A 15,871-nucleotide genomic window follows, 5' to 3' on the forward strand; every position below is an offset into this window, starting at 1 on the left:
GATAAAACCTCAGTCATAGTTGCATTTGTGAATGCATGTTCTCCTCACAAAGTAACAATCTCCAGTCTTATACTGTACTACCAGATAATCTCTTTGTTGTAAGCAGAGAAGCCTTCAGAAGAAAAAATAGTTTTCATATTAACTTAATATACATTTTAACACAGCTGTTTGACTCCACTGGCAAATATTGCTTTGTGCTTTATATGTTATATTATAGCGTTTGGTATCATATTTGCGACACCTTTAAAATCATAAGAGATGAAGCCTGCTGTTGCCATGTAATGATGCACATATTTTCAATAATCCAACAAGGGTTGGTCCTTTATATGCTCTTTCTCACAAAGAGTAAACACCTGTTCCATTGGCGTATTGTCTCCATTTGAAGTTCAGCCGAATAACGAAAATCGAATGCATGCAGACTGTGCACACACTGGTGGCAGTACTGTCTACATGTGCATGTATTATTGTAACAAATATTAATATTGGTGTATACGTGTATTGAGAAAGTATTTTCTTTGTTCAGACTGCATTAATGCATCTAGAGATATGGGTTATTGACATTAAGGATCATACACTTTTAATCAATGACTTAATTTACATCAAAGACTTAATTTACTAAGCATTGTCCCAAACAAAATATATTGTCTCCTAGATAATATTATCCATAAAAACATAAGCAGGTCAGTTGGTAAAACCATTAAAAAATGTCAGTAATCAGTGTCAATAAATGTGAAAGCTGTTAGAATTGTCTTTGTTTTCTGTTTTAAAGATTGTAAGGCTTGCATCTGTGGGATTTAAAAAAAAAAATTACTTGTTGTTTTTAGCTAAAGATGATCATTCTTACAGTAAATAAGCATTCATTTATTGGTTTATTTGTTTTATTGTTATTTTCTGTTTTCAGGTAAATATAATAAGGTGTGGGCTCTACTTATTAGTGTTTCTGTATATGTTTTGGTTATTTTGAGTTTTCAGGTAAAGACTAAAAGGCATGAAGTTTGTACTTGTTGTTTCTGCATATTTTTAATATGTTATTTTCTGGGGTTTTAGGTAAAGACGATAAAGCGTGGAGCATGTACATCGACTATCAGCGCAGTTGGTTCATTCACATGGATGAACACACCAATCGTACGGATGGGGGAATCAAACGAAGCACCGTGATTGGCTGTCTACTTGATCTAGGTCACCACACACTTAGCTACTACATCGATGATGAACCTCATGGACCAATCGCTTTCACAGACCTTCACGGTGTGTTCTTCCCCGCCGTCAGCATCAACCGCAATGTTCAGGTTTCTCTACGCACCGGTCTGGAACCCCCAGTTGACAGCGGCAGTGAGGAGGAATAGACACATGTGACAATATCAAAACGGTGTGCAGAAAATAAACACTGCACAAGTTCACTCAGTTTACTCTGTCTAAAGATAGCATCAACAAATTTCTAACTGTTACACTGATGACCACGTGCAGATTGTTCATTATCAGAGCTTACTTACTCTGTCTAAAGATAGCATCAACAAGTTTCTAACTGTTACACTGATGACCACGTGCAGATTGTTCATTATCAGAGCTTACTTACTCTGTCCATTGCAAAAGTAAATGATTGCTAATTTTTATACAAAGTGGCTACAATTTTGTTTGTTTTGTTTAATGACACCACTAGAGCACATTGATTTATTAATCATCCGCTATTGGATGTCAAACATTTGATAATTTTGACAAATACAAATATGGTCATAGAGAGGAACCTACTACAGGTTTTCATTAGTAGCAAGGGATCTTTTATATGCACCATCCCATACACAGGATAGCACATACCATGGCCTTTGATGTACTAGTCATGGTGCACTGGCTGGAGCAAAAGTGGCTACAAATTTTAGTCTTTGGCTAATAAAATGTTCTTTAAATTAGCCACTTTTGAATAACTTTCAAGGAAATATGCTACATATGTGAAAATTGGCTAAAAGACCATTTGTTCCAGTTTGAGGCCTGCATTAGTAGGTGACAGCTGGTAATCTGCCATGGCTGTTGCTACCCACACCTCCAACTAATTGTCTTACGTACATACAAGTATTCACTTCACTGTGCTCAGTAGATGCAGAGTGTTCTACTTTTCCTCACCAACCTATTTTGAGTGATAACGAACACACTGCATGTGGTATTTGGCTAACAGAAATTTGTTAAAGTGACTATTTTACAATTGGAAGTAAAAATGTTAATGCCTACTAGTGTGCATGTACACATGCACATTTAAACTTTTTGTTTTATAAGCCAAAATCAACAATTGTGCTAATTAGCATGCAGGTTAATCACATTGTGTGTTTGACTAATAATACTATAGGCTATTGAAATCAGTGATTTGTTGATTATCAAAAGCATAAATTCATCACATTGATTTTATATACTCTGATGACTTAACATGTTTCAGAATACACTAGCTTATTTAATTTACAGTCTTTGATGTCAAATTCAACTACTATACTAAGTTATAATTCTTAAGTAGTTTAACTGCATGTATTTGGCTAGCAGTATTTTGATAATAACAATCACTGGTTGACTATATAAAACACCAAAAGACCAAAACCCAAAATAATGACAATCAAGGTTTTATTCCTATTTTATATTTAGCAGCATGACATCTATTTACATTGCACTTTGGTATTTCTTTACTTGACATACTTTTACAAACTGTTTAGAATGATTTTGCCCATTGTATGAGGAGATGAGGGACTAAACCACCACGTGGTAATACCACAGTCTACCTCAGCTAGTGTTTCTCAAATCCAGGACATACATCACATATATCACATGTACTCAGTCCTGCTTCACACTAAACACTAACCATGTTGCTATATCATCAACATTATCGTTTTTAGGTTTTTAAAATATATTACCATGTCATTTCTTAAATCAGTTTTTAGCATTTTGTAATTTATTATTACAAAGTTTACTTCACTCTGTGACACCACTGGAGTGTCAAGACATTTTAAGCAAGGAAATCTGTTGTTTTTTAATTTGTATCAAATCATCTGGTCCCACAGTATTTATGAAACTACTAATTGGCAAATGTTTTCATTGTCAAAGTTGTCCCACCAGTATCTTTGATACTCTGTTCAAATGAGAGAAATCCTGAACATAAATAAGTGTTAGTGATAAAATAGAAAATAAATTGTTTTGTGTCTACTTATATCTGCATACAAGTAAAATATAGTCCAGGTGAGTTTTTATATCCAAGAAGCTTGCCATGTGGCAGCTTACACTGTAGAAATGGCATTTCTGATGTAATCCAGATCCGATGTCTGGGTGACTAGCATTCACAAGTTGTACATGAATAACACAAAATAATTTAGAGATTTCTAAGTCATTATCAGTGAGGAATAACTGATTGTGCTGATATGGTTTGAAAAGTGTTAGTTTAATTTTACTTCCACTGAAAATGATATTTTATTTAACATACTAGTGCAATTGTGAAACAGTAGAATCAAAAGTACAAAAAAGCATCTTTTTCTTTCATCCAAAATCATGTTTCTTTTGAAATAGAATGAAAGGGTCACATGACTGAAATAAGTACAATTGTTAAATCAGTGCATACAAAGTTATAAAGATGAATGTGATTAAACTGCATTGCAGTTGATTATTTTTTAATATATTTGTTATATTAGTTGACACAGTTAGGTTATCATATCATGATACATCTAGATAACTCCCTTTTATTCTTTATTTATTGTACAGTGTTGCAACATGACCAATATGGTGCTAGTTTTAGGTGCACTGACATAGTGTTATCATTTACCATGCATGATGTGTATTTCTCAGTGTTCTAGGACCATTTGTACCATTCTGTCTGGTACCATGACCAATATTTAGACGTTTGTAAAAAGACATTGAACACTTTTGTTCACCAATAATTGTTCTGTACAGTTGAGTGTGTGAAATGTATGTAAAATAACCTTGTTTATATATTTGTATATTTATTGCCCTTGTGTACAGTCTGTTGTGTTTATGGTTTGTTTGTATTTTTTCTCAATAGTGAACATATGGTGCATATGAATTCTTGTTGCTTTGCAAACACAAATATTTGTAGATTTTGTACTAAATTAACCCTGAAGATGTAATGGATATTTAAATCTATACTTTCAAAAGCAAAGTTAGAGTCATTTTTATTTCAACTTATTTTCATGCTTATATCCAAATAAGGTTAATGTACGCTGTCCTGGGCACACACCTCAGCTATCTGGGCTGTCTGTCCAGGACAGTGGGTTAGTGAGAGAGAAGAGGGTGTAGTGGCCTTGCATCTACCAACTGAACTGGCTCTGGGTAGGAACCTTGTACCTACCAGCCTGCAGTCGATGGCTTAACCACGACATCACCGAGGCCGGTCATTTAGAGTCAAATGCTAAGACTTCCTAAGTTAGCAGTTATTTCCCATGTTGAGTTCTCCAATAAAACACAAATAATATGTACCGGTATTACAAATCGATTGAAGTAAATAAATATGAATAACAAATCATATTTTTTCTCTGTATTTTTATTAAGTGATCACATTTTGGAAATGTTGATGGGAATTTAGATAATTTTTACTTTGGTTTTTGGCATGGTTTTAGATATGCATGATAACACATTATGCTTGATAAGCTAATTTTGCGTTTACATATTTGTAATCAGTAAAATGTACAAAGGCATGCTATTGAAGATGAATAATTTTGCAAAACCATAATAATCCTTTGAGAGTTCAGCAAATGCTTAGATTTTCTAATTCTGAACGAGAAAACTGCAGCATGTGATCAATGCCGTATCTCTGCACAATGCAGAGTTGAATGGCCATTTGGCAAAATAGTGGTTGATTCCGTGAATCTCTGTCTAGTGCCTCGTCTATAGCAGGACATCTACTCTCGAGAAGAGCCTTTACTGGAAATTTCATCCTTGCATTGCCATAAAGAGGACTGCCACTCTGGACTAGTTTACTAAATCAAAACTAGTAGCAGACAAAGCTGAAGAGCTAATATTGTGATTAGAGTGTAATGCCAGTACATCATTGTACATACACAGTGTTGACTTCAGTGATTCAGTTGCTTCAGTAAATACGCAAGGTGACTGTTACATGTATTAATATTGTATGTCTGCTAATATTACTGCTTTCAATAGTTGAGATGCATTCCCACTGTGTGACATGGAGTAATGATTTGTACCGAAGTTAAAGTTTGTTTTGTTTAAAGATACCACTGGAGCACATTAATTTATTAATCATTAGCTACTGGATGTCAGACATTTCTTTTATGAAGTCTTTAAGAGGAAACCTGCTACAATTTTCCATTTGCAGCAAGGTATCTTTTATATGCTCGTTCCCACATATAATATGGGATAGCACATACACGACCTTTGATATACCAGTTGTGGGGCATTGGTTGTCATGGGAAAAAGTAAAATCATTTTCATTTCACTTCAACTTATTTCTGTGCTTATATCCAATAAATGTTCAAGCACGCTGTCCTGGACACACACCTCAGCTATCTGGGCTGTCTGTCTAGGACTGTGGGATAGTGGTTAGTGGTTAGTCCAATCAACGAATGGGTCCACTACTGGTTGAACACCTTTGACCCAAGACCTTAGACAAGTGCTTTGCTGACTGAGCTAGATTCTGCCACTGATTTATACCATGTTGTGTTAATAAAACATTGGTAGTGCCACAAAAGTTGTAAGGTATTAAAGTGATTGAAGAAAGTTAAAATACATGTCATCCAATTAATAACCTACAGTGTATATTAGCCAGCAGGTATTTCTTTCATTATTAACCAAGTGTTTGACACCTGATAGCTACTGGTTAAGCAATGTTTCTTGCTGGGGTGTCATTAAACAAATATTTCTATCTCCTGTTTGCTACAGAACATTATTACATGTCACACTATGAGAGTACCACTTTAGGAATACTCAAGGGCACTTTGTGGTGTATATGAACTCAGGTGTTGATGCCAGAAAGTTGTGATCTCAGTTTTCATCCAGTTGTTATGAACATCCATCCAGCTTGTTACATGACCAACTTCAGTTTCAGTTAAGTATTATGCCAAGGAAAGTGTATTGAAACTTGTGGTATTCTGAAAGTAAAGCAATATGTCCAAGAAGCTGAATGTACATATCTTATGAGTGTGGCTATGTTTCTTAATTATACTGAAATCTATTGAAAACACACCAGTCAGATTTGTAGTTGTAAAAACAAGATATAAGAGAAAACATATTACATTTAAAATTGCAGATACTAATTTCAGCCTGTAAAAATTGATACTAAGTTTAGTTAATCTACAAATCTGAAAAACATTTGGAGAAGGTTATAAAAGAAAGAAGCTAAAATATGTGATGTTTAAACGTCATCTGAAAAATAACTATAGCTTGTCTCAATAACCATTACTTCTCAGATGGATGTGCATTTTTAGAATTTTTAAAAATGCATTTTGGAATAATACAAAAACCTGGATGTCCAAAATCCAAAATCCGTCCAAATGTATGAAAATGAATATTCTAAATAATAAAATGTATGTACTTCTAATTTAAATGATCAAAAACAACTCTTAATAGTGAAAAAATATGTTGTAGTGTTTAAAAACTAGGGTCTATCACTTAAACTGATTTTGTATATAACTAGATATATTCTGGTAGGCAAGAGATAAAGAATAAAAAACTGTGTGTATGGTTAGGGTTATCATGTGATTGTAGCAACCTCACTCATGTCAAAATTAGTAACAACTAAAAATAGAGTGGAGTGTTTTCACTGGAGTTCTGTATTAAGATAATAGTTGAAGTACTGTATTTAATAATGAAATATTAATATTGTTCATACAAATATTGTGTACCTTTACTAATATTATTTGATAGCATTATGAATGTGTATAATATCAATCACGGGATTCCAAATCCCCTACTTTTAAATACAAACTAATTTGCTATTCATGCTATGGTTGAGTGAATCTGTATTTCAGGACCTGTGTTTGTTTTAGATTAATTCGAACAGTTTCAAACACAGATCAATAATTTGTCTTGGAATTTTGAAATTTACACTTTATATACACTTGGCTGTGGCAATTCCTTGTAGTATAAAAATAGTTAGAAACTCATGTCACATATTTTATCCATTTTAGATTCTTGATAAAAGTATTAAATCTGTATGTTAAAAACATCTGCTCTGTTTAGTTTCTAGATAATTTAGAAATTTACAACAATTTATAACACTTGGCTGTGGTAATTCCTTACAATATAAAAAGTCATGTCAGTTATTTATTCTGTCTTGATAAAAGTCTGAGCGTGTGTGTTAAAAACATCTGCTCTGTTTTGTTTTTAGAGATTACATACATTCTGAGATTTGAGTGGACCCAAAATAATAAAAATACCAAGTGTATATTGATGACATTTGAACCTCCTGTACAGATTCACATGAGATTCAACAGACCCTGACATTAACCTTGTAATAAAATTTTACCTTGAACTGATGTGACCCACAGATAAATATGTATATCATTTACTTGTCATATGCACCTTCAAAGAAACACAGCATTTTTAATATTAGTGATATTTGTACTAATACATATATTAGTTTGTACCTAGAAAAAAAGGTGTATGTTTTGTTGTGTGTTTATATTATTAAATTATAATATGGATGACTGGTTTTGCGAATGAACAACCTAGCATTCTTGCCAACTTAAAAAAACCCCATGAGCAATGCAAATCAAGTTTATTGATTAATGTATTAAAATATGCTAACAATCATCTAAAACGTTTATTGATTAATGTATTAAAATATGCTAACAATCATCTAAAATATAACAGACTTTTAACCCTTCTGTTTATACAATGCTCAAAATTTCATAACAATACCAAATGTACATGTTAGATCCTCTAGCTTTGACAAGCTCTTTGTGCTATGATATATTTTAAAGTTACAGACCTTAATTTTAACTTGTAAAAATGGACACTAAGTTTTGTTAACCTACAGACCTGTAACACATTTGGAGTGTAAGAAGTGCCTGTGATGGTGATGTAGAAATGGTGAAATACCCATAAAAATAGACTAGAATTCATCTCCATAAGCATTACATCTCACAGGTACATGTGTTTTTAAAACTATACAAAAAATGAATTTCATGGTATTAGAAACACCAGGATGACCAGAATCACATCAGATGTATGTAAATGGGTAATCTATACAATAAAATCTGTCCTGGATTGAGGAGCCAGCCAAGTCCGGCTCTTGTGCCCAGGACAGGCGTGCGCTACAACAGCTTGCTCTGAATGTGCACATAAAGCTCTATGACCTGACCTGACAATAAAATAAAACCTGATTTCAATTATCAAAAATGGCTCTATATAATGAAACCTAGGGTCTGTCACTTTAAATAGAAAACTTATAAAACCATATCAGTTTTAATACAAACTATATTCTAATTAATTCTAGGTTTTATCTATTTATTTTTATGAATAATTTACTGTCATACTTTTTATTTAATCAAGAAGTGTGGTCTGCTTTGATGTCCTTATAAACTTGATGTTTTACTATGTACAATTTTAGAATATTATGCATAAAGCTTCATGTAAATGAGGTATTTGTTTACAGCATTTGTGTTATCTATTGCTAAACTTTGTTTGGGATTTTTTTTTTCGTTAATAGCTGATTAATTTGCTTCTCTGAAATTGCTTTTATTATTGCAGCTATTAATAACCCATTGACTGTTGTAAAATGAATGACATTTTAACAAGTTAATTGTGCACAGTCTAAAAGATGAACTACTTCTATTAAAAGAGTTATTTTGTCCAGTGAGAATCATTATTACAACTGCTTCAAGATTATTTTAGCCAATGACAACCTCTATTACAGTGGCTCTAACTATGGATTTTTTGCTAACCAATAAAATGATGTCCAACATAACAATTTGTGTCAATAAATTATATTTATAATCCTGATATGTTGGTGTAGATAAAGTTATTTTCTGTTGTTCAGATTTGAATTAAATAATCTTTTTGAATACCCATTGATCAGTTCATTTATTAATAATTTTATTTTCGTGAATTAAAAAAATGTATATTGTCACATCCTACAGCAAAGCAATCATTTGTTCAACATTGTCTCAATTTTGTTCACTGTTGCCAAGTAGAAACAATTATGTCCATATTTTACTGTACATGTATATGATACGTGTCATTTTGTGCAATGAAATATTAAAATTGAAAAAAATGCATTGTGGTTGTTCGTTTTGTTGATATCTGTAATATATACATTTATATGTGCAGTTAAGACTTGCATAGCTATTGGACTTGGCATTTCCAATGTCGGCTGGTGAGAATTCCATGTAATATGTATATGTATTTAGTCTTATTCAGCTTACCGTACTAGCACAACAACAATGCTATACGACCCTGAGTTATAACCTCCACTGCAGAATTATCTCCCCTTGCCGGATGTATAACCTACACCCGCGCATGGGTAGACCGTATATCCTCATTTTTTGATTCTGCAGTCCTCCATTGCAGTCGTGTTCGAGTTCTGTAGTAAAAATTTTGTCAAATTGTCAATTTTTTTATTAATTTGTAATTTTGTTTTAATCTGTCATATGAGGTCTTTTGGGTAATTTACACAGGGGGTTAATGTCTGACACGGCTTCCTCGGGCTCCAACCGGTTGGTTGTGTGTGCCGAGGGGGGTTGTCTTAAACGACTGCCCCATTTTGATGAGCATTTGTTATGTCGTTCTTGTTGTTTTGAACGCCAGTGTCATATTTGTGTAAATTGGTCCCCCTCCACGTGGGGGAAGGCTAAGAAGCTGTCAAAAGACGCCGAGCGGAAGAGGATGATTAGACGTGAACGGGACGGGCGGAGCACAGTGGCAACCTCCGGGGTCGTGCTCCATACCGATTTGCCGGCGGTCGGCAAGTCGGTGTCCAGTTCAAAGAGCCCGCGGACAAGTAGTAGGCGCAAGGGCGCCTCCTCGTCTGTTCGCCATCCTCATGGTGATACCAGTAAACCCGAAGCGCCGCTTGGCGCGGAGGGGGCGCTGTTGCTCCCTGTTTCGGCTGAAGCAGGGAAGGTTTCTTCCAGGTCGGGCTCCGTTCGACCTGGGGATTTGCTTTTGCCTCCGTCGGTGGAGGCGGCGCCGGTTACGGTTGTAACGGGGGCGTCAGTCGGAGGGAGTGCAGTCGTGGATGGAACGACTGTCTTTCAGTTCCGACTCCCATCTTGCTGATGGGGGCAGGGTTATCGGTCCTTCTGTGGAGGGGTCGATTAGCTCTAGAATGAAGTCCGCTTTGCGGCGCCGTTTGGCTCACCAGATTTCTGGTGCAGGGTTGGTCGTGGCGTCCGAGGGCGCCGTTTCGGCCAACGCGTCTTTCGGCGCTACTTCGGTGATCTGCCACTTGGCGACATCGCGAAGTCTTACAACGTTGTCTCGGTCACGGAGCCGGGTGGCGTTGTTTCGGGTGCGAAGTCAGTGGGCGTCCCTTCTGTTGTTGGGGCGCCTGTACAGCGTCATCAACTTTTAGATCGTTCGCATGTGGCTACGTCAGCTGGGTTGGCTAATCCACACGTGGTACGTTGGGTTCAGAATTCGGCGCAGGATTCGTACGTGTACGAATTTCCTGACGGTCCGGTTCAACCGACACCACCAGTCCCTTTGTCTGTTTCGGCAGGGATCAGGGAAACTGCAGCTTTCTTGGGTGCGCCTGTGTCTACACCGATGGTCAATCCGGACCTGTCAGATCGGGGTAGAGGTTCCAGGCGTTATCCCTCGACTGCGTGGGCGGAACCTTTCGTTCAGGGTCCGATGGTTTCGGGTCGCCCTCAGGGGCGGACTCGGGGGGACTATGTTTCTCTTTTTGAGAATTTCATGGCCTGGCTAGGGGAATCGCCTCCACCAGTCCCTCCACCGCCGGGGTTTCCAGCGAGACCGGGGTTGGACCAGTTTGCAGATTCGGCCGGTCCGCATCGTCCTGCCCATGCAGGAAGACGATTTTCCCTCCGAATCAGTGTGTGGTTCGGGGGAAGGTTCGGTGCTTGACGAGATTCCCAATTTGGCCGATGGTACGCCAGACGGCGATTATGATTACCAGGCGGTTCTTGGTTTTGTACGGGAACAGGTCCGACTGGTGTGCGCGGATGCAATTCCGTCGGAGGAGGCTGTTCAGTCTTACAAGGGTGTTTCGTTTGGAAACCGGCCTTTAGCGACGGACGCTCCGCGGCAGGATTTCGGCTTGCCGTTAGCGCACGAGGCGCATGAATCTCTTGCGGAGATTGATGCTTTGATTGCGGGTAGCGATCGTATTTTGGAGGCGGTGGTGAAAGAGTTTCCGGCAGCGTTAGCTACCGGGAAACTGTTGTCTGCGGCGAAGGTTTTGTCCACGGCGAAGGTTTTGTCCACGTCTTCTTATAAGACATTGGGAGCTTCCTTCCTTTCACATCCAGCGGTCGTTTCCGCTAGGGTGAAGGCAGACTGCTACCCATCTCCTAATGTCAGTGTGCCACACACGGATTTCAATAACCATTTAGGTACGTTCCTATTTGGGTTAGATAAAGCAGTCACGGGTCTTCCGCCGATGGCTAAGGGTTGTTTGTTGGCGGCTTCTAAAGCCTCTCATCACGTCGCTCAGCTTGCTGGGCGTGTTTTTGCCAACAGTCTACTTCTGCGTCGGGATCACTACCTGGCGGGACTGAGAGCGACGGGTGTGGTTAAAACCTACTTTCGTAGTCGCCCAGTAAGGGAAAACTTACTTTTTGGGACCAATTTTGAAGCGGCAAAATTCGTCCCTGCTGCTCCGTCCCGAACTGCTCGTAAGCACCAGGCGGCGTCTACTTTTAAGCCTCCACCTGTTAAGAAATCGACTTTTCTTGACAGTTATCAGATCCCTGTGGTGTCTGATTCGGGCGTGCAGTCTGGTAATGCCTGTGGTTCATCGAAACAGGGACGTTTTCGGGGGAAGCCGGCACGTTTTCGTGGTTGCGCTCGGGGCAAGGCGCTCAAGGGTGGGAAGCGGCCGGGATGAGGGTGCGTGGACAATCGACATCTGCTTACGGAGGTTCCGTTAGCAGATCTTCCTGTGTGTGTGTGGGGGGGGGGGGGGGGGGGGGCAGATTGCGCCATTTTGTTCAAAGTTGGTGCAAACTGCCAGATCTGGACCCATGGGTTTTGTCGGTTGTCCGCAACGGATACAGAATTCCGTTTTCTTCACCCCCTCCACTGATGTCCTCCCCCCGGTTACCTGCAGTACCGCCTGTCGACAAACGAGTACTGGTGGAGAAGATGGTTGTCGAGTTTCTCGACAAGAAAGCCATCCAGGAGGTGGATTTGGGCACTCCGGGATTTTATTCCCATCTGTTCTTCGCCCAGAAGAAGAATGGCGAGTGGCGACCAATTCTAAACCTGAAGCCGCTGAATTATTTCGTCGTTATTCCATCTATGAAGATGGAGACGGTTCAGTCTGCTCGCGCTTTGCTTCAGGTGGGGGAATGGGCGGCGTCCATCGATTTGAAGGACGCTTACCTGCATGTTCAAATCCATCGGGATTTTTGAAAGTACTTGCGATTCCTCTACGACGGCATAGCTTACGAGTTTCAAGTTCTGCCGTTCGGATTGGCCACAAGCCCTCACGTCTTTACTCGGGTAGTAAAGGCAGTGGTGGGGCGTGTACATCTGTTGGGTATACTGATGCACAATTACCTGGACGATTGGTTAATTCCGGCGGCGTCACAAACGGCATGTCTCGTGGGCGTGGAGTTTGTGATTGACATGATTCTCCGATTGGGGTTTATTCCCAATTGGGTCAAGTCGGAATTAGTGCCAACGCAGGTTTTCACTTATCTCGGGGTGGTTTTCAACCTTGTGGAGGCGTCCGTTCTTCCGACGGATTCGCGAGTTCACAATTTCAGGACGTTGGCGCAGCGTCTTCTGGTGGAGCAAAGTGCGTCGGTGCGCACGCTCCATGTGTTGATAGGCCATCTCGAATCGCTGGCGGCGCTGAATGTGCGGTTCAGACGGTTCAAGAGACCGCTTCAATGGCATTTGTCCCGAGTGTGGGATGGTCTCAGCTGGGATTTGGTGATACCATTGGGGCCTTGGTTCATTCTTCCGATCCAAGAGTGTCTAGTGGACAAGTGTATGTCCCAGGCCGTTCCTTTACACCCACTTTCTCCAGAGTTGGTCCTGTTTACCGATGCTTCCCTCGAGGGGTTCGGTGCACACCTTTCGGATCAACATCTGTCAGGGGTGTTTGAGATGGAAGCAGTGCGTCGCGCTTGTCTCCATTTCAGGACTGTTATTCGACATCGTCGAATTTTGTTGAGGTCGGACAACACGTCGGTTGTTGCGTACCTCAATCGGTGGGGAGGCACCAAATCCCTGTCATTGAGTCATGCGGTTTTGGAGATTCTGGAATGGTGCGACGATTGGGGAGTGGTGTTATCGGCCAAACACATTCCTTCGTCCGTGAACGTCTTGGCGGACGCTTTGAGTCGTCGTTCCCCGGTTCAGACGGAGTGGATGTTGCACCGGACGGTGGCTTATCGAGTTCTTCAGTTGTGGGGGAGTCCTCAACTCGATATGTTTGCCACTCGCCTGAACAGTCAGTTGCCAGTGTTTGTATCGCCGATACTAGACCCACTGGCACTGGAGTACGATGCGTTGAGCATGGACTGGACGGGACTGGATGGGACTGGATGGGACTGGGGTGGATGGTTGACTATCTGGAGCAGTCGAGTGTCTTTTACCATTTATTGGTGTGCGGGTATCCTCACCTTGTTAACTTGGTTTACTTTTAATTGGGGTTGTTGTTCTTCAGTTTCTTAATTCTATACCTCGTGGATGGTTGCTATAACTCAGGGACGAACACTACTGTCGTATAGCATTGTTTTTTACCTCCTCCCTGTCTAGTACTAGGTAAGTATGAATAATAATGAAAATAGTAAGAAAGAAACACAAACAAGCAAAGAAAGCTGACGGTGGGTGGAGTGAAAAAAAGGGATAGAACATTAATATAATGTGTATTAAATGTTTCAAAATAAACATTTTCAATTACTGACATAACAAAATGAGATGTTCATCTCAAGATACCATTCCGTATAGCAAACTTCCTTCTTCCGTACGAAATGCAATATACTGTACGGAATGGTTCCTTCGCTTGTGAAGATGAAATATACCAGACTCATCTGCCAGTTATGCATGTTTTTGTTACGACATAAAAGTGTTTTTGTTTTTGTTTTTATTTCAATCGTAGAAAATCACACGGAATCAGTATTTTCTTAGTGAACTGTAAAATAATGTGTTTTCGTATTGCCTCAAAAGACCTTCGCAATTGACAAAGACTGATGCGATACTTGCTTCATATTACGACAGAAGCACAACTATAGGCGTACGAGCTCCCATTTTTGTTGGGGGGTGGGGGTGCAGGGAGGGAGCAGGCCCAATTTTACCAGAATTAAACGAAAATGCTCAAATCAGGATAACATTTATTTATATTAACGGGGCGGGATGTAGCTCAGTGATACAGCGCTTGCCTGGTGCGCGATCGATCTAAGATCGAATCCCATTGAGCTATTTCTGCTAATCGAAAAGAGGTAACCGGACATAACCCCACTGGATAAAAACCTAATCGGACAAAATCCCACTGGACAGAACCCCACTCATTCGACAGTCCATTTGGACAAACCTCACTTCACTCATATTAAACAATAATCTTCTTTCTTTTTTTATTCATTTAACACAACTATAACAATACAACCGTCTCCAGTTCCATCGCACACTGAGAAAGTGCATATAAAAGATCCCTTGCTGCATTAGGAAAAATGTAGCGGGTTTCCTCTGACCAAATGTTTGACAGCCATTAGCCGGTGATTAATTAATCAATATGCTCCAGTGGTGTTGTTAAACAAAACAAACAAACTTATTCATATTAGCATTGCTCCTAAGGTTGCAAACGAATCACTAAGCATTTTTACGTGGATTAAACTAATATTATGGGTAAAATGGTGGAAATGCATTGTGAAAAGGTGTCATGCGAGCTCATACGTCCTTTTTGCCCAAGTTTAAACATTTGCTCCCACACTGGGGGCAGATGCCAATTGTTCTTCCCTTCCTGTCTCGTACGCTTATGAGCACTAAACAGACATGGTGGCTTGGAAGAGAAAACCTAGTACTAATGTCAATTTGTTTCTTTATTTTTCAGGACCGTACATAACCTAGAAAAAAATGGTGTGCAATTATTATTTTAAAAAAGGAACATTGATACATAGAATGTAATTCTTCAGGCTTGACTTTCAAACTAAAAAGGGTATTTTTAATGTTTTGGAGGTGGGGGAGATGTCTGTATTTATTTAAGTCTTAATCACGCTGCTATGTCCTGTCCTGGACGGAGGAGCCGGCCAAGGCCGGCACCTGTGCACAGGACAGGCGTGCGCTACAACAGCTTGCTCTGAACGTACACGTTAAACCCTCTGATCCTACCTGACCTGACGCTGCTATGGATACACACATCAGCTGTAAGTACGGGTTAATGGTCACTTGTATTGTAATGACAGATCAGGTGGCAAAACCACAATACAAGAAAGGTGATTTTACTTTATTTATATTTACACAGACCATATACTCTACTCTAATAACCAAATACTGGGGTAGTTACAGAACACCTGAATTGGTTTTGTTACAGGCTTTCAATTTAATTTATAGGTCATGGTTATGGAAAAAGAAAATGTCCACGCATCTCGTTGTAATAATTCCTGGTTCAGCTTTAAATAACTAGTAGTGTGTGGAATAATTCTTTGTCAAACTTTAGTCAAATATGTGTATTCAGCGGGTCAAAAAAAGTCAGATAAATACAATTTCTGATTGCAAACGTAGAGCAATCTTCATTTCC

General features: G+C 39.3%; 1 protein-coding gene across 2 annotated transcripts in view; it reads left to right on the forward strand.

Annotated features, from left to right (window-relative positions):
• The window catches only part of LOC121371299 (E3 ubiquitin-protein ligase TRIM9-like), a 122,099-nt gene extending 117,590 nt beyond the window's left edge, over positions 1-4,509 (forward strand). For both annotated transcript variants that reach the window (XM_041497101.1, XM_041497102.1), the window contains one exon: positions 1,048-4,509. In XM_041497101.1, the coding sequence (XP_041353035.1) occupies positions 1,048-1,346 (299 nt within the window). In that variant the 3' untranslated portion in view covers positions 1,347-4,509. The remainder of the gene's footprint in view (positions 1-1,047) is intronic.
• The last annotated feature ends 11,362 nt before the right edge of the window (positions 4,510-15,871 follow it).

Source organism: Gigantopelta aegis, chromosome 4 (genome assembly GCF_016097555.1).
Source record: "Gigantopelta aegis isolate Gae_Host chromosome 4, Gae_host_genome, whole genome shotgun sequence".
In the NCBI taxonomy this organism is placed as follows: Eukaryota; Metazoa; Mollusca; class Gastropoda; order Neomphalida; family Peltospiridae; genus Gigantopelta; species Gigantopelta aegis.